The 24,299-nt window shown below is 40.3% G+C and overlaps 1 protein-coding gene across 4 annotated transcripts in view; it reads left to right on the top strand.

The window, feature by feature from the left end:
• LOC137174426 (phospholipid phosphatase-related protein type 5-like) overlaps nt 1–20,065 on the top strand; it is a 54,037-nt gene extending 33,972 nt beyond the window's left edge. For 3 of the 4 annotated variants that reach the window (XM_067579714.1, XM_067579707.1, XM_067579688.1), the window contains 5 exons: nt 14,849–14,969; nt 15,383–15,633; nt 16,876–17,052; nt 17,939–18,069; nt 18,454–20,065. In XM_067579714.1, the coding sequence (XP_067435815.1) occupies nt 14,849–14,969; nt 15,383–15,633; nt 16,876–17,052; nt 17,939–18,069; nt 18,454–18,562 (789 nt within the window). In that variant the 3' untranslated portion in view covers nt 18,563–20,065. Of the gene's footprint in view, nt 1–14,848; nt 14,970–15,382; nt 15,634–16,875; nt 17,053–17,938; nt 18,086–18,453 lie in introns of all 4 variants that reach the window. The other variant, XM_067579697.1, reaches the window with a different exon arrangement.
• The last annotated feature ends 4,234 nt before the right edge of the window (nt 20,066–24,299 follow it).

Below are 24,299 nucleotides of genomic sequence, written 5' to 3'. Positions count from 1 at the left end.
GCTAATTATTTGTGTGTGACAGTGTGTATTATGTAACGGCGAACCGTATGTGTGTGCTGATTGCACACTACAACCTAACCAACAATTGATAGTTAAGCTGAGACCAATCAAAGGATCAAATGGTAATTGTAGGCTTAAGATGCATGTGACACAGTGTGAGCCTTCACAGCACGTGGAGACTCATACAAACACACACACTTGTAAGTACAAGCAAAAGGGTATGACTCTGTGAATGAATGAAGTTTTGAATGTAGAGGTTTATTTCTACACCTTTTTTTTATGTGGGTCAGACACATAATGCTAAATACGTTTGCCCTGGAGAGCTCCATCCTAATGCTGCTAAATATAAGCCTCTCAAACAGTACGGGAACGCAAAGTGAAGGCGCTCTTTGAAAGGAGAGACAGTGCGAGTTCAAAATGCAGCAAACACAACACAATGAGAGAAGGAGGGAGAACGAGGATCACAAGAAACATAAGTGCCAGTGAGACGACAAGGGAAAACCAAACCTCAAAAGAAGACATAGCAGAGCAGCTATAGAGAAGGGAGGATGCCATTCAGCGGCTGCTCGCTCTTCTCTTCCAAGTTTGTTTGCTGCTGTCTGTTAAACCTTTGGAAGAGCCTTTATGCATAATGCAGCTCCATGTGACAGAAAGATGGGGGACCATATCATCCAGTCATGCTAGAGTTTATTAAGTGAGAGCTGTGGATGCATGAAAACTGCATTGTACTCTGGTTGCAGTCACATCTTCAGAAACAGAAGCTGGATGTTGACAAATCTTCATTGTGTTTGGATGCTTTAATAGTCTGTATGTAGTTCAACAGCAGTGTGAAGATATGAAGATGAAACAGAGTCGAAGATGCAGATTTAAATAAATGAAGGATGCTAAGGAGGGCAAGTGCCCCCCACCCTTCCTACAGAGGTCAGAGTTATCTAAAGAACAGCATGACAAGAACTTTTTAGGAACTAATGGTTCTGTTTTGGGAAATTTTAAAATTGTCTTTTGGTGGTTTGTCCTGCAGCTAACTGGTCATGTGAGATACTGCCAGAGCTGTTCCAGTTGAGTTTGGTAGCAGAAAAAATGGTTTAAGTATCTAAAATATTAATGAAAATGTTTGTTGAGAAAAGGGGTTTCACAGTGCACCAACCTTCAGCAATCACAAAGGTAGAAACATGCAAAATAATTATTTTGAGGCCCTGAATCTGAATCAGCACTATCACTATTGATGTTGCTGTATAACTCTCAATCCTACTAGTTCTGAGAGTTGTTGAAGGGCATTTTGGGATAGGAGCTCCCAAAGTCAAATAGACAAAACAAGCTTATAGAAAGTGGTGATACCATGTAAGTATATTTAACTTCTTCACAAAATGTCTGTATTGAACATCACACATAATTAATCGCTTGTGTCACAGATAGCAGAGCAGGTGGACCCGAATGCAGAGACTTAAAGTTCAGCAGTCAGGTAACAGAAGGCTCCGGTAACAGGCCGGCACGAAACAAGGAACATAAACAAGCTGAAACAATGATCTGACATCAGCTAAGAGAACAGACAGGTATATATACACAGGGGACTAATCACAAAACAAGGCACAGCTGGGGTGAGCAGGGACCAGAATAAGGAGGGAACATGATGATCAGGTAACAAGGTGATAGGAAGGTATGGTAGGCAAAACACAGGGCAAGGCTGACGAGGCTAATGCAGGGCAGATGTGGAGGAAAAACCCAGAAACAAAATCCTCTCTTCAATATGTCACGCTCCCATTTTTAAACTTTCAAATATAAAAGTGAAACCTGCATAAGGATCAAGAAAAATCTGACAGACTGAGACTGTCAAATCATTTTAACATATTTACAGAATATCCATCTTCTGTCCATCTACAGATTCAATCTATCCATGAATATTCATAGAGAACAGATCAATAAACACAAAGGGCATCTATGGCAGTGTAAGAGCACAACATAGGATTAATATTCAAAGTATCTGTCCCTCTCTCACTCAGTCTAGACTGAAGATCACAGGGAGGAACAGCTGAGGGTCTCTGGTGGACTGGGGGATAATGGCAGGAAGGAACATAGAGCCAGACTGGAACAGAACCATAACAGCCCGTGGCGCGCACTATAACATGGCGCAGTAAAATTCATTTGCATGTGATATCTCCATCAAAATAGATGGTGCCAGAAGCTTGGTAATATAATGAGTACTTGTGCGATGGCTACCATGGGTCGTGATTCATTCATGGCAAAAATGGAAATTAAGAGGAAAGAGAAATTGCTTCTCATTCAGCAGAGCAGAGTTATATAAAAATGAATCGTATGACATGATAACCTCTTTCATCATGCACTCTCATAGGTCAGCAGCATCGCTATTGGTCATTGGCACAAATTCACATGTCAAGTTGGTCATAGTTGAACTACAGATGGACTTCACGTCCACGAGCGAATCCACTGACTGCAGCAATTCAATTTAATTGTCTTTATTTTGATCCAGAATGTTGCTGTTATAAATGCAGCTGCTGTAAAGTGCTGAGAGCAGTGTTGGGCAAATTCTTTTTATCATTTATACCTTATGTATTATTAATTTAGAAGTCATTACATTACTTTAATTACTGAACAGCAAAAGTTTACATAGTTACATCACGCATTACTTTTCTTTCATTACTCAGCCCAGCTCGGTGAAAGGTGCCTTTGAAACAACCTCAAAGCCAAACTGTCAAAGTTTTGAGTTTTGAATCATAATACTGTAACTCATTACAGAGTAATGTGCCTCCAAGTAACCAAAATTTGGATTTTGCTTTAAACAAACATCCCCTCTAACCACAAGACCTCCCTGCTTTCTGAGGAATATCCTGCAATATCACTAATTCCAGTCTTACTGATTAGATCTCAGCAATAAGACTGAAGTGTCAAACTGAAGTCTAACTGTAACCAGAAACACTTTGTTTATCTGTCATAAATACTTAGACATGGAAATTGGTTTCTTTCACTAGTCTCTGCTTAGGTGTAGACAGATATGATTCAAACAGGCTGTAGGTGAGCACTACTACTGCATAGTTCTCCTGCATTAAGATGGCTCTCATCATGGCCCCTGACTGCGCTATTGTTATGTTAATGTTTGTCAAATTATGTTGTTCAGAAAATCCAGGCTGTTCCTGTTCTCATTTTTCTCTTTTCTCTGTTCTATATTTACCTTCTATTGTTATTGTAATCAGAGTTGTCATCTTTGACAAGCAGCACACACACACACACACACACACACACGCACACACACACGCACACAAGTAAGGCCAAAGTAAATGTCTTGATAGATTGTGAAATAGTGGAACTCGTGCAGTTCGCTGCATGCAATCAACCTTTTCTTCTGACATTTTTGAGTTGATTACAACTGCTGTGTCTTTGTGTTTTATCACACATGCTGGGGAGGCACACAAGCACAGACCCTTACACACACATCAGTCCAATGCCCATATGCAAATGGGGCAGAAGTTTGCATACTGTTAAGCCCCGGGACAATCTTTCATGAATAATGGAGTCACATATGACAGACAGAAGAGGATTGGGAACCACGGAGAGAGACAAGAAATGAAACTCTTCCATGGTTCCCTGTCCCAAACAAAGGACTGTGAGGAGATCATTTCCGCTGATGATTTCCTCGTCAGGAAGGATGTAGGCGAGACAAACGTGATTTTGATGTGAAACGTGTTTGCTGCTGTGACAAGCAGTTTTTCAATGAGGATACACACAGCTGCAGGGTGGCACAGCACAAAACTACTTTCAGTCAGTCATCTTTTTCAGTAAAAGGGAAACACTTTTGGAAAACCCAACCAAGAGAAACAAAAACACAACCTGATCTGAAAACGTTTAATGAAAAGGTGAAACACTGGCACTTGTGCATGCACATGTGCACATGGACATGCACACACAAACAGAGGAACAGACACTTATAGATAAACAAACATACATACATATTCATAAAGACTACATGGATGCATGTACATGGACATACACATCTATAAACATTATGCACATATACACATAGTGCCATGAATTAGGGAACATAAACATGTGCACACATACGCAACACATGTAAATTGATATGTGATGTAAATACTGTTGTTATTGAGAATGTCACTATTTATTATGAGCTCTATTTAACTAATGTACTTCTGGTAATGATACTTTATGACTATTTTCAAATAGAAAAGCTCAACCAGGGACAGGGGTCATAAATTAGCCTCGGCTAGAAATCCTGATGCAACACATCTGTTTCATTTTTACCTGTTACAATGTTTTTTTGCATCGTCTCTGACAAATAAATAAATAAATAAATGAATAAAATACTATAATTATCAATCAAGACAATTAGCCTTCCTTTACTCTCAGGCAGTGATGATGTTTGTTTGATCATGAAACAGATGACAATGACAGTATCCTAGAGATGACCTGGACTGATGAAGTGCAGTACATGACAACATCATATACATATCAATTTTTCAAGTCTGTCTTAAAACAATAGTCAGGTGCCCATATGAACATTGAAACAGGTTTTGTTCGTTTTTGAAAATCTTATAGGCCCAAGTCCTAATATTAAATCTCAGAGGTGCATCAATTAAACAAGAATAAATAAACATTCACAAAACTATATACAGATTACGTAACATTATGTCCCTATACTATATCTATTTGTCTTAAGGTTAGGGTTATGGTTAGGTAAGTAGTGGTTAGGGTAAGACTTCAATGAATGTAAGTCAATGTAATGTCCTCTGAAGTGATGGAAAACGTGTGTGCATGTGTAGCACAAAAGAGAGACAGGAGGAAAGAGACAGACAGATCAATGCGTCAGCAGTTGCGCTTATGAGATGGAGCAGTGAAAAAAGAGCAGGGATAATAAGGGATAATCGCCGCTTTATCCTGTCACTGCCAATCACACTGGATAGGGGATTGAGAAATGAAGACTGCAGGCCATGTAGCCCCATGTTGATACGCCTGACCAGCTATCTGCTCCCACTGTGATAGCCTGTAAGACAGGCTCTAACCCATAGATGAGAAGCCCTAATCCAGCAATACACTCACACAGTAACACTGGTAGATTAGCTGTAAGGTCTCTTCCCACACTGATCCAGGACCCTTCTGTTTCTTCTTAAAAGGAAGTGGATCGACAGAAACATAAACTACGGGAAGAAAAGGAGAATATGGAGGAGGTGGAGATAGAGACGGGGAGTAAGCAGGATAAGGACAGAGAGGGAGACAACTCGAGGAAAGAGAGGAAAATGCAAAGAGACAAGAAAAGAAAGGGGGAAAGCGGAGAGAAGTGAGAAAGAACGGGGTCATACCTCAAACTGTGGTTAAACCTCACTGAGTATAAACAGGATTTGAACTGTGAGAGGTGGAGGGAGAGCCAGAAGGAGGCGAGAAAGGACAATTTATATTTGTATCAGGGAAGAAAAAAAAAGAGAAATAAACATAGAAAGAAGATGATGTTTCTGGTAGCCTAGTTTCTCCTCCACAAAGACCTTGGAAAGCTGCCCGGCCATGAACGAAACAAGGGAATAAAAGCAGGGTGAGACAGAGAGGAGATGGATGGAGAGAGTGTGGGTGATGATGAAGCTGAAGCAGCTAAATTGTCATGGTTACCATCACTGATGTGTGAGAAGGCTTCCTGCGTATGTGTATGTGTGTGTGTGTTTAAAGTAGAGCACTGGGCTTGCAATGTCAACAGATGTCATGTGATATTTGCAGAGGCTTTATGTAGACTTGATGTAATCCTCATGAAGGTTTTGTGTTTCCTTTCACAATAACGACACAAGAGCGGCTTTCAGTCGATATTACATCATTTTTAGAAGGTACGTAAGTGTAAAAAACACATTATAAACACATAAATACATAGATTAGGCACATTAACCACTGAGCCCGATATGATTCACTGTGCAGCAGTTCATGGTGTGAATGCGTAGCTAAATTTAGCTTCATCAAACAACATCCCCAAGGTGTTAATGATGAAGAGCGATTTCCAAACACATCTGTAAAAATAAATTAATGCACACAAATGCGTGAGTTATTTTCCACGATCCCCCCTTAAGCTTAAGTGGCTTTTTTTATGTTGTGACGTCAAACCGGCATTTAACGCTGCATCGCTTGTCCCCGTTCTGATTGCTAGTAGTATTATTTAGTATTACTCATAGTACACGGTGGATATATTACGCTGTTCTAAGACGAGATGAAAGTGTTTGTTTGATGCACATCCGCGAGCGTGTTTGTGTGGGCACATTTGCCCGTGTCCTTGTACGCATGGTGAACTTGAATATGTCTTTCATGAAGCCACTTGTGTATTTCTTTGTAAATGAGCTGTAAATCAGAAGTGATCTGAGCATCCAGGATGCATCTGCTGTTAAAAAGAAAATCCAGCAGTTTACAGTTCGTCTCCGTGCTGTCAGAGCTCACCATTATACGCTGTGTGACTGCTCTATTGTCTCACCACATATTCTTGGGAAATTAGGTTTTCAACAGGCTGTTTTTTCTCTGAAGTGCTCTTGTGTGTAATGCTTACCTTGTCATCCTTTTCTTTCTTCCCTCGTTCCGATATTCTCCTTTTGATCCTCGTTGACACTTTCAAACACACATATACACACACTGTGACTGGAGTCACTCTCACAAAGGCAGAAGTGCATCCCACATATGACTGTCACCATGTCACCAAAGCTAAACATGAAAGTAAACCAATTAAGACCGCCTCAACCTCCAGAGTTTCTCCCATCAATCTCCCATAGAGATGTTCATAAGCTCTTCCCTGTGCCCCCCCCCCCCCCCCCTGTCTTCCCACAGATATCTTGTCAACTTTTATAGTTGTCAGATTTGAGAGGTTGCACTTTTTAAAACTCCAGAGCTGCTTCTCTCTTGACAAAAAAGTTGTATAGTATACAGACACACAGAGGTCGTGCACCTGCTTTCACTGCAACAAAGGCCATGTGATCACTGCTCTCTGAGGCCAGAGTATGTGTACGTGCCATTTTCTTCTTCTCTTATTTTTCTTTTTCATCAACTTCTCTATTTTCTCTTACTCTCCTGCCCTATTTTCTGTTCTCCATCATCTCCCTTTCTCTCTCTCTTCAGGTGTTTACACATAAACATCTGTCTGTATTTTAATCATACCATCTTCCCTGTCTAGTTGAGATCTCTCTTTATCCTTCTGACTGTCCTTGGATAAAACAAATATGGCCTCAAAAACATAGAGATTGCCTCCAGAACACAATCAACATCTGCTCAAAACTAATTGGCTGCCAAGTCTGATTTTTACTTCGTTCCAGTGGATTTCCAGTAGAGTGTAAAACTTTTAAAGAGTTTGAAAGTTAACATTGTAGCTCACTGGCAGGGCCCACATACCTGCCCTGTAATATAAGAATAGGTGCATGTTAGTTTAAAAATACCAACAGTGTTCAGACTTCACATCTTGTTCCCTTGTATTGTATTGGTGCATCCTGTACTTGTGTGCTGGTAGTGCAAAATGTACACTTTAATTTGGGAAGAATTATGCTGTATGTTGAGAGCCAAGCAAACTTTTTTAAAAAGTATGCATTTTTATTTCCATAACCAAAAAGCAAATCTGGTTTAAAAGAATTGTAAAGTTTTACTGAGAGTGATGCGTCATTAAATCAACCAGGATATGTCAACAGTAGCTTTTCAGTGTTTGAGTTCACAATCTGGTGACTCACATGTTTTCTGCTTTTATCAGGGAATTCAAACAGAACTGGGATCATGACCCATTTTGAGTTTGAACCTCTGGTTCATCTGAATCTCTGGTTTGAAGACTTGAAGGCTGCTGCAATATTGATAGGAGTAATTCTAGTTTCCAGCAATATAACTGACAAAATATTTCCATCCACTGGAGAGACGAAAATCATCCTCCAAACTGCCAGTCATGTTGCTCATCACTTCTCACTGACAGCAGTGAATTTATAGCACTGGTAGCAAAGAAGTATTTAGAGAAAACTTGTACAGCATTTATTTAGTTGGACCATGCTCTGTTTTAACATCCACACACATTTATGACCCATGAATGCATGTGTGGCCTTAAAAATGCCCTTTTGGATCAACCTCCAACCTAATGACATTCAGACAGATGGCAACTGACACCTCAACACCTGCACGACACTGAACCTCAAAAATCCTCTCAAGTTACCCCCCCCCCCCCCCCCCCCCCCCCCCCCCTCTATCACAGGCAGCCTGTTACACTGGAAGCAGGAAAGTCGTGTTGTTTTGTCATGTCGGTCAGTTTCATCTTCTTCCTCACCACTTACCTCACAACGTCCCTGTGAAAAGGCTGCTCCTCTCCCCTTTCACTGGGCCCTGGTTGTCAACATTACTAGTGATTTGTGTTTTAAGTCACTAATTTAAGTCTAATGTTTCTGTTTAGTTGTCAGTCATGTTGCACAAATACTGGAATACAGGTTTCAGTTCTTTGTGTCTATGTGCGTGTCTACATCTGTGTATCCTTGTGCTTGTGTATTTGTTGTTGCTTGGAAACAAAGACATCAAAAGAGATATTGTTATCGATGAATTGCAATTGTTATATTGTAACTTTGAACAGGAAACACAGGCATATTGTTGCCTTGGTGTACTCTCTGGGTCTGAATGTGAATGAAAGCAGACAGACAGAGAGCCGCTCTGCTGATTGAAGCGAGATGGCATTTTAATTATCTCTGCATGTCAAATCACATTAAACTGAGTGTTTTAGGTATATTTGCAATACATTAGCTCCTAGTATGTCACATCACATCGTATTGCATTGCATCACATCACATCACATCAATTTGCTTAGCATAACCACCCTGGCTACAATATCCACCAACATCATAATGTTGTATGAAGCCTTAAAAAATACACAATCTCCTGATGGCAGACCAGCACCTTGCATGGCAGCTCTGTGGATGAGTGCATGAGAGGCAAAACCTCTTTCTCCGTGAAGGTAGGAGAGTGCAGTCTGTTTACTTTCAAGCTACATTAATGGACTTTTTAGCCACTTGGGAGCAGCTCAAAAAGCTGTAAACACAACATTATCAGCCTTTAAAGTTGCTATGGTGAAGATGTTAGCAAACAGTTGCGTGTTTACTCATCTGAAAAACAAGGACCAGTATCAGCATTCATGTGCAGTCATTTTTATAGACACCTGGCAAATGTAAGTCCAGTATTCACTCTCCCAAACTCCTGAGGGAGTCTGGCTCTTTAGCTGCTAAATGCTCCACTATGTTCACCGGTTAGGCGCTAGCTTTGTCTGTCTGCTGTTTGGCTGTCCTGCTTTTTTTTTTGATAAAAACATCTGCCTACTGTGTCTGGAAACAAGGTTGATGAGAGTGCAAATAGTAAAGCTGTGGACAGGAAAACCAAAACAATGAGCTTAAAGAAGCTAAAGTGCTCCAAAGAGCTGAGGGGAGCTGCAGATTCAGATGATCATTCTCTGCATGTAAAACCTTTCACATTTGACATAGCAATCCATCCGTTGTTCATATAAAATTATTGATTAGTGCAGCTTTAAATACACAGTTATCAAACAGATGTGTGTCTGTGTCTGACTGCTGTTTCTCAGCATATAGCTTCCACTGCAGGAGAAATTTTGAACTTGCCAGTGACACACTCGGATGATTTCTGTTCAAATGTGAAAGTCACAGAAATCATATCCCGTGTTATGTTGTTAAGTGTCTTTACTAAGATGGCTCACGAGGCGTGTACGGGCATGAATGGATTCAGGGCATTTGTTTGGTTCAAAAATGTTAGTAATGGGTGAAGAAAGTGAGCTTCCAGTCCATCCTCTCCATTGACCATTACTTTAATATCAAATGAACCACAGAGCTGCTGGAAAACATCTGTAAAAGACCAAGAGATTGTAGCTTTTGTGCTTTCTTTGCATGAATAATGATTACTGTACAGAGACGTCTGAATACATGCTGCTGGAGAGAAACATGGTTACTTTAAAGCCTGGTACTATCAATACATCTTCTGTTTCTTTCTATGACAGAGCTTTTATTTTGATTAAAGTGGACGCTCAGTGAAGCAGGAGGACGTAACCTTTCAGTGGGATCAGTATGAAAAGGGATTAATATCGACATGAGATACTTTTGGATACATGGCTTTGGGAGAAATGTAGCATATAACAACTCAGTGGGAGCCCATCACCAATGAATGTCAATATGAACACATTAGCTTGGGTGTAGCTGAAAAAAGTAATTGAGCAAATGATAAAAGGAGTGGACATTTCAACCTCTTTCCTGAGGGAGCTGTAGACTTCATTTTCCATCACAGTGAGAAGCAGGGAGAGAACACGGCAGAGGAGAAGGAACAAGACAATTCAATGTCCCGTTTTATTATCTGCAGCTGTTGTTTTATACGATGCAACACACGCTCTGAAGCGATGAACAGTGCTGCTGTCACACCAGAAATGAATAATTCATTCACATGTAAACTCTCCAATGCATGTTTCAACAAGTTATCTCCAACACCAGGAGCTTTTGTATTATTAACAAACAGATGTGCAGATATGCACCCCACAAACGTCTCTCCCTCTCTGTTCCAACACGTCCTTCAGTCTCTCTGAATTTAATTGCTTTTGTTTGATGTCGCCTTCAGGGAATCATCGAGGAACTTTGGCTCCATGCTTTTGAATTCAAACACTGTGTAAAATGAATGAAAGTTGGCTCATTTTTGAATAAATGATGTTGTCATTTTGCAACCCGACAACATTTGTCAAAAGCAAAGCATAGAGGTGGGTTCTCGCCCCAAAAGAGTTCATGTTTTCAGATCCCTATTAGTCTGCTTGAGTAATATTGCTTCCAGCTCTGTATATTGCCTAAAGAAAATTTACAATTAACTTGAATCATAAGTTATATCTTAAATATTGTAAGAAATAAGTAGGATGAATCTGTTGACAAATTAGAGGAACTTTTGTAGGTGTTTTGCAGAGATAAGCATGTAGCTGTCGTGTCTTGGTTTTCCCATAGACTGTATAAAAAGATGGACGTAGCGATTTGTGATGTCACCCACTGGTTTGCATTGGAGCCAGTTTGAAGCCCAGAGTTGCTGTTTATGGTCGTTTGGAGCCAGGATATTCCAAATAAGGAGTTCCTCGGACCAAAGTGAGCGCTAGCTTACTAGGAACTACTAATGTTAGCTACTTCAGCTAAATTGTGCTAACAGGGCAGGTATTGTAATCAAATAATGTTAAACTTACCGAAAAATTGCATGACAGCATCATGTGAGGGTCTTATTAGTGTAACTCTTTAACCACAAACACAGTAGGAAAAAAAATCACTGTTTGTTCTTTAAACTGAAGCTCTGAAGATCCGAGACCAGGAGCCGCGGAGATCAGCAGGTGAGCGAACTGTCAATCACAGCTGTCAATAAACACCCACATGGCAGACGTCAAAGCTACTATACGTCTTCAAATCTTATTAATAGAGCAATCATTTCAAAAATGACCACAAGGTCAGGATCCAATTTTTTGAGACCAAAAATTAATTAGTGATTTATTATTTCTAGAGAGAAGTTGACGCTTTTTTAATGGGAGTCAATTGGAGCCAGGAACTTTTTGGAGCCAGCAGAAAAGTGGCATCACACTTTAAGGTGCTGCCGCGTTGGCTTCAGCCTCAAGCTGTGGTAGTTGCCACTTGGCTTTTCTTATGTGTAGTTGATGTGCTTTAAAAAACTGTCTTTCACAGGTGTCTCTGATATTACTATTCATTCCCTTTCTTTTTCCTGTTTTCCACATCACTACATTTATGTTTTGAGCATTACATGTGTGCATTTATAGCAGCTAATTAGTACATGTAGCAGCTGTGATGCTTATACATCCTGCTGCCCTGCAGAGAAGTCCTTCTTTTTGAGGTTATACTGTCAGTAAATACTCCAGTACTGTATGTGTCCTCCTTTTGTAAAGCACACATCTTATGGAGGCAAACTCCCCTGGGTTGGAGTAAAAATGTTTTGGCCACATTGCACACACAGCAGGTGAGACCAACTTGGCAAGTTTAGCTAGTTTTTTAATTATGTTAGAATCAACTTCTTCTGTCATCTCAGTTTCACAGTGATTAATTACAAGCAACATCATGTACAAGTCTCTTATGCCGTCTGCCCTTTTGGCTGCCAGCTGACGATCATCAGAAGAAGAGTGGAGGATGCTGGTGGCTGCTGCATCCTCCACTCTTCTCCTCCTCTTCTCCTTCACACTCACTTCACACAAGTATCTCCAAGAAAGACATTAGGACTCTTATAGTTTATTCAAACAGTACTGCCAGAATGAGAGCACACAAAGTTAGTCTACATATTTTTCCGTTGCAGAGACACCGCATTGATAATATCTTCTAATGCTTTTTGAATTTTATGGTCTTGCACACAGAGTCTAAAATCACCTTAATACACATGTTCTAGCACAACCTCCAGATCCTCTGATACATTTTTTTTTACACCTCACCTAAATCCAGTTCAAAGAATTGTGGGAAGACTGCTTTCATTTCCTGCAGCCCAAAGCTGTGCTAGAGAATGTCTGAGGATTGTGGCAATCACGTGTTTCAAAGCAAGCTCAAGAGAGACTATACATTTGTAGTCTTGCAGCACATTGCAACCCTATTCTATAAGTAAACACATAGCCTTAATAATTTCTATAGGTTTGACCAGCCCGCTGAAACTTGCAATACCTGCTATATATACAGTACTGTGTAAGGCCATCATATACTAAGTCAGCATCTCCGTCTCTGTCTCATGACAGGAAACTTCACCTCACCTTCCTCACCTTGTGTTCCTTCCTCAGGAGGAAGGAACACAAGTCTCCTCCTGAAATATGGCAGGATGAAATCTGTGTAACACAATGCTGGAACGCTACAAGTCCCTGGCTTACAGATAAGACTGGATATCAGTTTAATGTTAGAGACAGTCAGTGGACGGATGTTTGCTTCTGTGCAGCGCTGAGGGTTCAAAACCAAATTCACCAGGTCACAAACAATAAGCTTGATGAATAAGCTTGAATAAGCTTTGATTACAATATCGTTGTGCATTTTTTGAACTGTTGTAGACTAATGTTAGTATCAATGCCTACACACAACAATCAATCGTATATGAATGCTGCTTTTACTATGTACCATTAACATAAATCAAACCTGAAACCCGTTCACAGTTATTCTTAAGGCTTTCACTTGGACCGTTGGTGGGAGTATGGCGTCATTTCCATCATGGCAGTGATGTGATTTTAGAGCAGCCTGAAGGTAAAAATGTGCTGCACATAATCCAGCTGTCTAATCTTTGGCACCCACCAGTTCTGCCAAAGCGCCTGCAGCAAAGTACTGAACCTCCACCAGCTCTGGGGATAGTGATTTATGGCTGACCTTCTACACAAACCTCCCTGTAGAAATGAATAAGAAGTTGAACTTGTCTGTTGCTTGGTGAAGAAAATGTTCATGCAGGTCCAAGATAAGAGGAGCTGATTTTTATTTTTACATGACAAGAGGCCAATTTAAGATTACGTTCATGTACAGTAAGAGCTTTAAACCATACATGTTAATTTTTTGTACCAAGTCTTTCACCATTGTCTATTTTTTTCCTCTGAAAGTTTACATAGGTGACACAAATCAGCCTTTACCCACTTTATTTGTCTACTGTTACCTGTTGGCCTTGGTTATCAACCATCATCTACATCTGGTAAACTATGTCATGTGACTGGTTACTCTTTTATGACCTTTTATGTGTCTCCTGGGCTGCGTACTTCCAGTTATCCCAGTGTTTCTCATTTCACTGCAACTTCATGCTCCTCCATCTGACGTGGATGTCAAGTTTACTATTATAATTCGTGGCACCATTTTGAAGTACTGTCGATATCAGTCTGCTGTCAATAACTCAGCAGGTGAGGTTCAAAACATCAGCGCTGTTGGGAGAGTGAAGAAAGTCTGTCAAACGTTATTTTTACTGTGAATATCTGCGAAAGGATGAACTACAAAAACAGCTACACGGCTGTCATATCTTCAAATGACGCCTTAAGGAACCCTCTTTACCCAACACACATGGCCTCAGCACACAGGTTACGTCATACTCCAGAGATATAATTTACGGTGACACATGAGCCCCACTACTTTCACTGAACCTTTCATTGGTGGTTCTCAGTCTGCAACATCAGTGTAAACTTCAGCCTTCATTTGTCACACTGAGCGCAGTGAGCTTTTTCCTGGCTGTGGGCCATGCATATTGTATGAGCATGTAACCCACATCTATCCAGGGTTCTGTCAGCGGGGGGTCCCATAATCAGACAGGTTCAGTATGCAGGGCGTAATGGTCTCCAGGAATGTCTTACATGGTGTTTAGTCCAATTTATTCCCCTGTCAAAAGAGATCAATGTCCTGCTGATTTGACTTCCTTCTTATACTCTTAAACTGTTCCTCAAATACCTGCCAGGGGTCTGGACTGTGTGCCCTTTAACTGGGTGTTCAGATATGTGTTCGGGCTGTAATAGTAAAATTATAATGGAGGTTTTATAGCGTAAAACATTAGCTAATTCATTTCAAATATTTCATGAAAACAGTGTGAGGATGTGTTTAATTTATGTTATTTGGCAAAGTCAGTCTTCACTTTTTGAGGTTGTTAACCTGTGTGGCAACATTAATCAAAGTATCGTCATAGTTTTATGGAGCTGCAGTAAAATTTGAGAAAAGAAGGACACATAGAGAGATAGAAGGCTAACATATTTAACTGACAGAATATTCAGTGAAGCTGATCAATCCTTAAGTTTTAGCTTTCTGGTTGACAAAAAATGTTTACTCTCTCTCTCTCTCTCTCTCTCTCTCTCTCTCTCTCTCTCTCTCTCTCTCTCTTTTTGTCCCAGATTCTGATCGGAGAAGTGACCAGCTTCTTTGTCAAGACAGAGGGAGCTCAGGAGAAGACCATAGTGACCGCTGACTGCTGTTATTTCAACCCTCTCCTCCGTAGGATTGTACGCTTTCTGGGTCAGTCATAATTCTGAAGATCAGAGGTTCATCAGCTTTGACTAAGTGGAGCCTTGATACTCTGAGACCAAGACTTACACCAGTACTCCTCTGTCATACAGTATGTGGCAGAAAGAGTCTTTGTCCTTAGTTTGAGTCTCCTTTGGACCAATTTCCCTTGTCCTTCCTTCCTTTCCTGTTCCGTTGATTTTTTGTGACCTTTTACACAATCTCTGTATCCTGCATTTATCCAGCTTTTAAAGTGATGGATTGAATCTATGAAGCATAAAAGCAAAGGCTACGTCTGTCTGGCCTTTCACTCCCACACAGATCAAGTCGGTGCAAACATTCCCATTTAAGTGCTTGTTTTTTGACTCATTTGGTCTCATTGATTCACTTACTTTATGCACACGCTGTCTCTCTTACTCACACAGGTGTCTACTCGTTCGGCCTTTTCACCACCACCATCTTTGCCAATGCTGGTCAAGTGGTGACAGGAAACCAGACACCTCATTTCCTGTCTGCCTGCAAACCAAACTACACAGCTCTGGGATGCCAGTCTCCACTGCAGTACATCACAGAGCGCCGAGCCTGCACAGGAAACCCGTACCTGGTGGCGTCCGCTCGCAAATCCTTCCCATCCAAAGATGCAGCACTCAGCTTTTACTCAGCCATCTACACAGTGGTAAGAAACTTTTTGGGGTGCGGGCAATGGGTGAAGGGAGACAGGACGGGATATGAAGACGTTGTGACTGTTTTGTTGGTCGAGCCAAAGCTGAAAAGTTCATCATCCAACATCCTTTTGTTTGCTACATGTTCACTGAAGCAGAATTTTAATTTAAAATTAGTAATATTAAAAGGTAATTCAATGAAACTCCTTCCAAAGACTCTCAGAATAAAAAGTTTCAGCAGCACTTTATAATAAGGCACCCTTTTCAAAGTGTTAATAAGTTGTAACTAATGTATGAATGGTTAATAAATCATTTACTAATGTTTTATAGATCTCTTATGAGACATTAACAAGAACTAATTTTGGTCAAAGTCCCTTTGGCTGGTTAGAGTACAACACATAACCTGGCAGTCCATATGTTTCTCTTATGGATGTCCTATAACAGCATCAGTAAATTATGTATTAAAAATGATTAAAACCATGAGTTACGACTTATCAACTTACTATAAATGAAATGGTGCTTTGTGAGAAATTAGTACCAACGTTTCTCAGAAAAGATAACAATGTTGTTGTATTACTGGATTCTAAAACCAGGAAAAGACAGAAATGTTAAATTATGTCTTCCAACTAAATATTCACTTGACAGTTGGCTGATTTCTTTTGCCGTGCTTTTATGTTTATGTCATGCTTATGGAAAAACTGTAAATATACAATCTGAAATGAATTAAACTTATATAGTGAAGAACAATACAGAAAGGAGTCATGTACTACAAAAGACACCTCAGTGTACACTTCCTACATAAATATACACTTTAATCTGTAACAAAATAATATTATTTAAAAGAAAATAACATAAATTGTCCAACATATATGGTCTGCCAACACTTTCAACCATCAGCGTTGCTTTTGGCTCTATACATAACTAAGTTTTTCATTTCTCTGGGTAAATCATACGTGCATGTATGGACCTCTAACGTAATGAAGTGATACACATGTAGAATCCATCCATCTATTCATGGCAGTGGTTTATGATGTTTTCTTTTGTGCCTCATCAAACCGCCCTGCTGCTGTAAAATCCCTGCAGAGTGCGACCTCTTGTGGTTCATCCACAGCGCTCAACACGTTAAGCTGCTCAGACTGCAGCATGACTTGAATTATCTCAGCCGGCTGACTGAAGACCTGCAGATTCGATACCTGGCTCAGCTCACCGAATAACATGCCATATTTTGTCATTTCAAGTGTATTCCTGTTTTCCAGATGTACGTGACCCTGGTTTTCCGGACCAAGGGGACCCGTCTGACCAAGCCCACCCTGTGCCTGGTGCTGCTGTCTCTGGCTGTGCTGGTGGGGGTGGTGAGAGTGACTGAACACAGAAACCACTGGAATGACGTCCTGGCTGGCTTTGTCGCGGGAGGGGCCATCGCTGCCTTTCTGGTGAGAAGGAGAGGAGGGTGAAAGAAGAAATAGATGGAATATCGAGGATTAAAAGGAGGATGAAGGGAAAGCTGAGGCGAGAGAGGATGAGGAGAGAGAGGAGGTGATGGTGGTAGAAGGGTGAAAGCAGGTTGAGAGAAAAGAGGAAAGTTTATAATAATGAAGGGTGAAAGTGATGGAAGGATTATTTCAGGGAAGAATGAATAGAGAGAGAGGTGTTGGCATAATGTGGGTGCAGGAGAGATGGTGGGAGGATGGACTGATGATAAAGGCGAGCTGGAGGCGAGAGAGTGTGTGTGTGTGACACACACTCATACTCACAGACATACACACACTTTACACCTATGAATATTAATGTTTTGAACTGAAGGCACATTCAAACAGTGTCATTTGGTCTTGAATCTCACATGAATCACTGCTACTACATCACATTTTCCAGGAAAACTTCTAGGATGAGTGTTAACTCTTAAAGGAAACATGTTGTACTTTTTGGGCTCCATTTAGAACAAAGTGGGCTTAAATGTCCTGTTTCAAACAGAGGCTGAACTGAGGGGCTGCATAAAGAACCAGTTTAAGTTAAATAAGGAGTTTTTAAACCGTAAATCATGCAAAGATATTCCAGAATATAAATGTAGACCTGGGAATGTGCATGATATGTCTCCTTTAAGATGAAAGTGATGCCTGTGGTTCATCTTAACACTACAGCTTTCTTTCCATCCCTCCTTCCATGATTCATTCTCCATCTCTGTCTTTAATCTCAGCATCCTCTTCAGTGTGTGTTTCCGAGCTCATGCGGAGCATTTCACGCATCAATCATCCGTATGTGCGCGATGGATTGAATCTTTCCCTTCTTTTCCTTTTACCTCATGTCTCCGTTCTCCATCAGGTGGCGTGCGTGATCAACAACTTCCAACCAACCCAACTAGCAGGTGAGACTCCACCACCTCCACAGCGCCCTGAGCCCCCCATCGGGATCCCTCTGCTCAGCCTGCCCCGTGTGGAGAGTCCACTCGAAAAGTTAAGTGGCCTTCAGGTAAGGGGTGGGGTAAAGATTTATGGAAGAACAATGATAAAATAATCAATACACTATTGATTATATAATACAATAGAATAAATAGGCAAATGCTTATTTTTAAATGTGTGTGGTGCCGTCTTTCATCCTTTTTGTCCTCACTGATAACCATAGTTGCTTTACTGCATCTGGATGTTTCCTGAATGCTTCTTTCTGTCTGATGTCACTGTTGTGCACGCCCTTTCTGTTGTCAAGGCAACATCATTATGCAGTTTTACCTCTCATTGTCTCAGTCAAATTTAAGATTATAGGTTATATTCTCTCAGGTTTTAACTTCCCTCCCTCTCTGTGTCTCCTAATCTTCTCTCTGTCCACTTCCCTCCTGTTAGGCTCCAGGGCTACCGTATTCTGAGATCACATGACCATCAGCCAATCCCGTCCCCCGCCCCTCCCGATGTGCTCCTCCCCTCACGGCGTTGCCTCACCAGCGCAGTCTAGACCTGACCTCTGAATGCCCCAAGCCCTGCCCTGCCCACCCAGAAGGACGACATCCTCTCCGACGAGTCAAATCCACCCAGGTCTGAAGGTCCACCAATCACAGGAGACAGAACAGACAACGCGCACGTCAGGCTGAAAGCTGTCATCCGCTAAGGACCAATAGGAGATGGAGACCTGTCCTTTATCTGTCCTGTTCTGTCCTGTTTGTCCTCCAAGTTGGCCTCCCTTTTCTTTCGAGTATAAAAGACTCGGATGAAAGACTCGCCAAAGCCAGAGCTGCAGAAGCAATACTGTGTCCTATTTCCTTGTCCTGTTTTCCACAAAGACTCAACAGTGATTCTTAAGACTGTTGGCTGGGGATGACTTGATAAAACACTTGATCAAATAAAGAAACTCAGCAATGTTTCTGGAAGAAAAGCCCAATAACCAGTGGATCATCCTCAAAAAGACCATTTTGTAACACTCAGGACAATAAAATGGGAAAAAAAACAAAGGAAAAGTTTGACAACAGAGACCTTTACATAATAAAAATGCAGGTAACGACGAATACTATGGTATAGAATTTTTTTCTGTCCTCAAAACTAACAAGAGACGCTGTCAAAGAGGAAAGCACTTTTGTAAATTATAGCACAGATGAACCGATTTAGTGTTCAGTAAACTGTGTTGTATCCTATTTGTTTTTGGAGGAAATGGGTTTGATCTCCTGTTGTGTATCGTGTGTGAAGTGATAGAAGGGAGATTTATACACACTAGAGCTGTGCTTGTGATATCACGTTTGTTTTCGGGCATCGGTCGATTCATCCTTGAAGTGAACTGTAGTGGATTTCAACCCACTTTCCAAATATCTTTTATCTACTTACTATTCAGGTGTGTGTTTATTAATGTCTGTAGGTTCTACGTCCATACTGTGAAATATTTGGGAAGTTTTATTATTTGATTTACTGCCTATTTCCATGTGGAGTTCCTTGTTAGTGTTAGTTCACATAAAATTCACTTTGTCCTTCTTCCCTTACGCCCTTTAACATTTTCATACCTTTTTTTTTAATTTAAATGACTTTTATCTAAATGTTAATGTAATTACTCGCTTTGCTTTACAGGACACTAATCTGATGTTACCCACATGCAGATGATGTTTCCAAAATTAATGTTTTATGAGAGTGTTAATGGAATCAGTTGTTGATGTTTGCGCATCTGTCCTGTCCAGTTTTTCCCAGTTTTCCCTGCTTCGATCTACCATCGTTTTCCTCACACTGGTTCTATAAAACCAGTGGTACAGACCAGTGTGTAACGCAGAGATTAGACCCTGAGCTTTGTATAGTTTTGTACAGTATATAGGTTTCTTTGCACAGTATATACTGCATTGTTATTATGTTTATATTGTGTGAACAATGTGAAGCTACCTGAAGCTGTCTTGTAGGAACATGAGTAGTTGCCTGATCTAAAGCAGGAATGTAGCGCGGTGGAGGAGTGTACAGCCGGCGTGGCTCACAACGTGCTTCGGTTCTGCTCAGTTCAAAAGGACACTGCAGGCAAGTTAGACTAGAGGGAGAGAAAGCAATGGGTTATTTAAAGAAAACATTGCTATGGTTTTATTAAGCGCGTGTGTGTGCGTGTGTGTGTGTGCGTGTGTGCGCGTGCGTGGGCGTGTTTATTGGGATCTGTGTGTATGTTTATAATGAGCACACTGTATGGCACCATAACTGTTAATTTGGCAATCTGTTTTCTTAAGTTGAACTGTCAAAAGTAGCTGCTATAATTACACACTCGCGCTTGTGTGTAGCTCCAGGCCTTCAAAGGACCCCTGCTAAGGCGTCCTAACAATGCCTGTTATAGCAGTAGGTGCTCATTATAGCTCTGAGATTACCTACAGTGAAACTTTTCAGTCTGAATTTTTGTAACTGAAGAGGTAACAAACACCATAATGTCCAAATAATGTTATTTTCATGTTAAAATGTCTCTGTTTTGTATTTATTTACCAAAATAAACTGTGATTACCACACATTGCTGCCTGTATTACATTTTTCACTTGATTTGTTTAAATTCCTCACAGCCTTATAGACTTATAGACCTTTTTTTTACAGCAGACATTTTGACTTGTCATAGTAGGAAAAGCACAGGTGTTGCTAATAACATTAACGATGGCCAATGGCTCTGTTCTCTTCAGGTGTCTTGGTAAGCCATGACAGTAAGCCGGCATGCACTAAACCAGCAGACACATGAAATTCAGTCATCTTTAATCTTATTATTTACACCTGTGTGTTTCCCTGCTGTGACGTGTCAAGATGTCTTCAGGGAAAAAGATCCATACAAGAAGACATTAATATACACATCTGTTTATAGGCTTTAAAGGGCTAAAAGTACTGTATAATACATAATAACAGTATACAGCACATATACTAGATGTGGTTTGCAAGAAACTTTATTTACATTAAAATGTTGAATTTACAGCAAATTATACAAGACACACACCATCAGACGTCAATCACACCACAGCCGTTTAAAAAAATAACTTAATTCAAACATACAAGTCATTAACAATGATATAAACCAGAAAGACGTCTTTAAAATAAATAACCTTCTTATTATTTGAAGAAGTGATGGTGTTAATGTTCTGTCTGATTGTCAGTGAGCAACAATAATGATGAATTTGTGTATTTTGATTTTTAGATACAGTATTATAATTAAATTAGGCTAATTATACAAATCCCTTGTTGCTTGTTTTTATCATAATTAAACCAAACAGTACATTTTCCAGACATATTTTAAAGTCAGAGACTATGTTATCAGTTATGAAGCTTGTAAGCTGCTGTCAATTAACCTTCACAAAAACAAGTTTTCTGAGCTGTTTCACCACGTCCATGATAAGTTTTAATGTCTTTTGGCTTTTGTCGTGCTTTCTGTAACGCATTGTAAGAAAATAGTGTCCATCAAAATCATACTCAGAAATTAAGCAGTATGCATACTGACATTTGTCACTTTTCCAATGTAAACAGAGCAGAATCAGTATGAAGTGTGGAACTGGGACACACTAGTCAGGAAGAACTGCCCCTCAGTGACTATTACACAGCTTCTGCTCAGAGATAAAGTACAAATGTGAAATTTAATATGTATGATTTGTCTCGGTCTATAATCAAGGGAACACATCTGCAATAAATTCAATGATGGAAAGGTCTGTAAAATGCACTATTACAACTGTTAACATATGACAGGATGGATTGTGGAAACCTGCAGCCATGTGGGAACCAGCTCAGTTGGAAAAGCTGCAGTGAGGTGCTGTGAACACAGGATGGCAGCGCTCACCGTGCAAAAGTGAGAATAAAACCAGTAGAGAAGCTTTCAGGATTCACCAGTTTTAATGTTTATGAAATCAAACGGCACATTAGGAATGTTAAAATATGCTAAAATAGAAAAGAGCATTTTAAAATGTTTTTCACTGGAGACCTGCGCTGGCCCACATTAGCCATTCGTCATCAAGTTAATAAATGTAATGTAATGGCACAATTACTTTGAAATGTAGACACAGGCTATTCCTCTCTCTCTCTCTCTCGTCCTCTACTCTCCCAATTGCCCTCAATCTCTCTCCGCCCCCTCTTTGTGTTCCTTTGAGTTTGTGTTTGTCAGTCTTGTTAACGACAAGACACACACACACACACACACACACACACACACACACACACACAGAGACACAAACAGAGAACTCTCTGCACTCTCTCGACAACATTATCTTTTCCGGAAATTGCTTCTCAAGCACAGCCGGAGCCCCATTAGAAAAGAAGAGCTCTACGCTGTAACCTTTTTAAAAAGCCATTAGTGATGCACCTGCTTCTCCCTCTCTCTCCCTCACTCTCTCTCTGTCTCTCTCTGTTCCTATTTGTGTGTCCTATTTGTCTCTCTTGTTAACACTGACACACACACATAGTTTCTCCATTCTGATTGCCTGCTCCCCCCCGTTCCCAGTCCTACAAACTGACTACTGAGCAGCCTTCCACTCCAATTAGAGTATGAATCACTGACATTTTAAAGTTCTGCCTCACAGTGCAAAACCACTCAATTTAATAATTTACGTGTGTTATTCTAATGGCTTGTGACTGTTAAATCAGTGTTTTGGATGTGAGTAATTGTCTCTCAAAGCTACACACTGGGAAAACAAGACATTTTATAATATATCATGTCACACCAGAGAACAGCCCGGATTTACTCCATCAGAGATGAATGAGAAAGTCATGTTTGGTGATTCATACAATTCAGCGTTTGAGCATAGTGTACAAATGAGCTTTTAATTATAAATGATGTCCCAATAGTGATATATAATGTTTTCATTATAGTCAATTGATACCTGAAGCATTCAGAGCTTTCATAGAAGTGATTTGTACTTGGTTTGATCATTTACACATAAACATCAGATAATTTAAGTGCTGCCATACCTGAATGAATGAATGAATGATAGACTGTATGCAAACGCAGCTTTAATTATAATACATTATATTATATGTTATAAGGTTATATAGAAATGTGTGATAGCAAGTGTGTGTGTGTGTGTGTGTGTGTGTGTGCATGTGTACCTGTGATTCCCTGTGGTGATCTAAACTTTGCTCCCTGATTCAGTGTCTGTTTGGCACAATCCTCCCGACCCCGGAGGTCACACACTGTCTGGGGCTGAACCACTGTGTGCATGTGTGTAAGAGGGAAAGAAAGAAATACAGAAAGAAAGAAAAAGAAATACAGAAATATAGAAAACAAGAAAGAAAGAAAGAAAGAAAGAAAAAGCTGTAGAAAAGAATGAGTGTAAGTGAGTATGTGAACTGAGAGAGATAAATAAAAAGTGTGTGGATGAGTGTGGTTTATCACATCCAAAAACAAACCAGCAGCCCTGGGTAATAAAAATGTACTATCTGTCATAGTAAATTACAAATATTGGTCTTCGCCTTGCTGCAGTCTCCTGATTATGCTCAATGGTCTGCCTCTGACAATTATGAAGCCATTAACACTGTGTGTGAGTGTGTGTTTGTGCATTTGTGTGTGTGTTTGTGTGAGAGAGAGATAGAAAGAAAGCGAGACTCTATGGCTGCTTATTTGAGGAAATATGCTATCGGTTTTTTATGGCTTTGAAGGCTCCAGTGCCTTACAGCATCTCAAACGGCAAATTTACATGTTTGCTGTCTGTCTGCTTTTCTGTTTCTGACATAAAGAGAGTAAAAAGAGACAGAAGGGAGGAATTAAGATAAGTTGTAGCAAAAAAAGTTGACAAAAGCCAGTTTAGCTCTTGTTTGGAACTTGTGACAATCACTACTGAGCATCCAGCACTCACACACACACACACACACACACACACACACACACACACACGTTATTGTTTCTGAGTTTCGAGGGGCAGCTCCTTTACAGGCCAACAGATGAGCAGAGGATTATGAAAGGCACCAATCCCATCCAGCATGTCTGCTAAAGAAGACCATCAACCGGATACAGCAGTCCCAGGAGACTGGATTAGAAGTAGGAACAAACACACACACACACAAGCACACACGTGCTCACCACAGGCCATGTAGAAACCTCTGTTGAGACCCTGCAGAGAACACCAGTCTGGACATGCAAACCTTATTTTCAGTCATATATATATAATGTTACAATGTTGGATGTTCATATTAAATGTGGCCAAAGTGTGAAATAATGAGATAAACATATATAGAAGTGATCCCTGTGATTGCTCTGCTTGGTTTCCAACATTTTTTTCTACTTT

The sequence above is a fragment of the Thunnus thynnus genome, chromosome 3, assembly GCF_963924715.1.
Source record: "Thunnus thynnus chromosome 3, fThuThy2.1, whole genome shotgun sequence".
Taxonomy (NCBI): Eukaryota; Metazoa; Chordata; class Actinopteri; order Scombriformes; family Scombridae; genus Thunnus; species Thunnus thynnus.
This window is presented reverse-complemented; position numbering and strand designations above follow the sequence as displayed.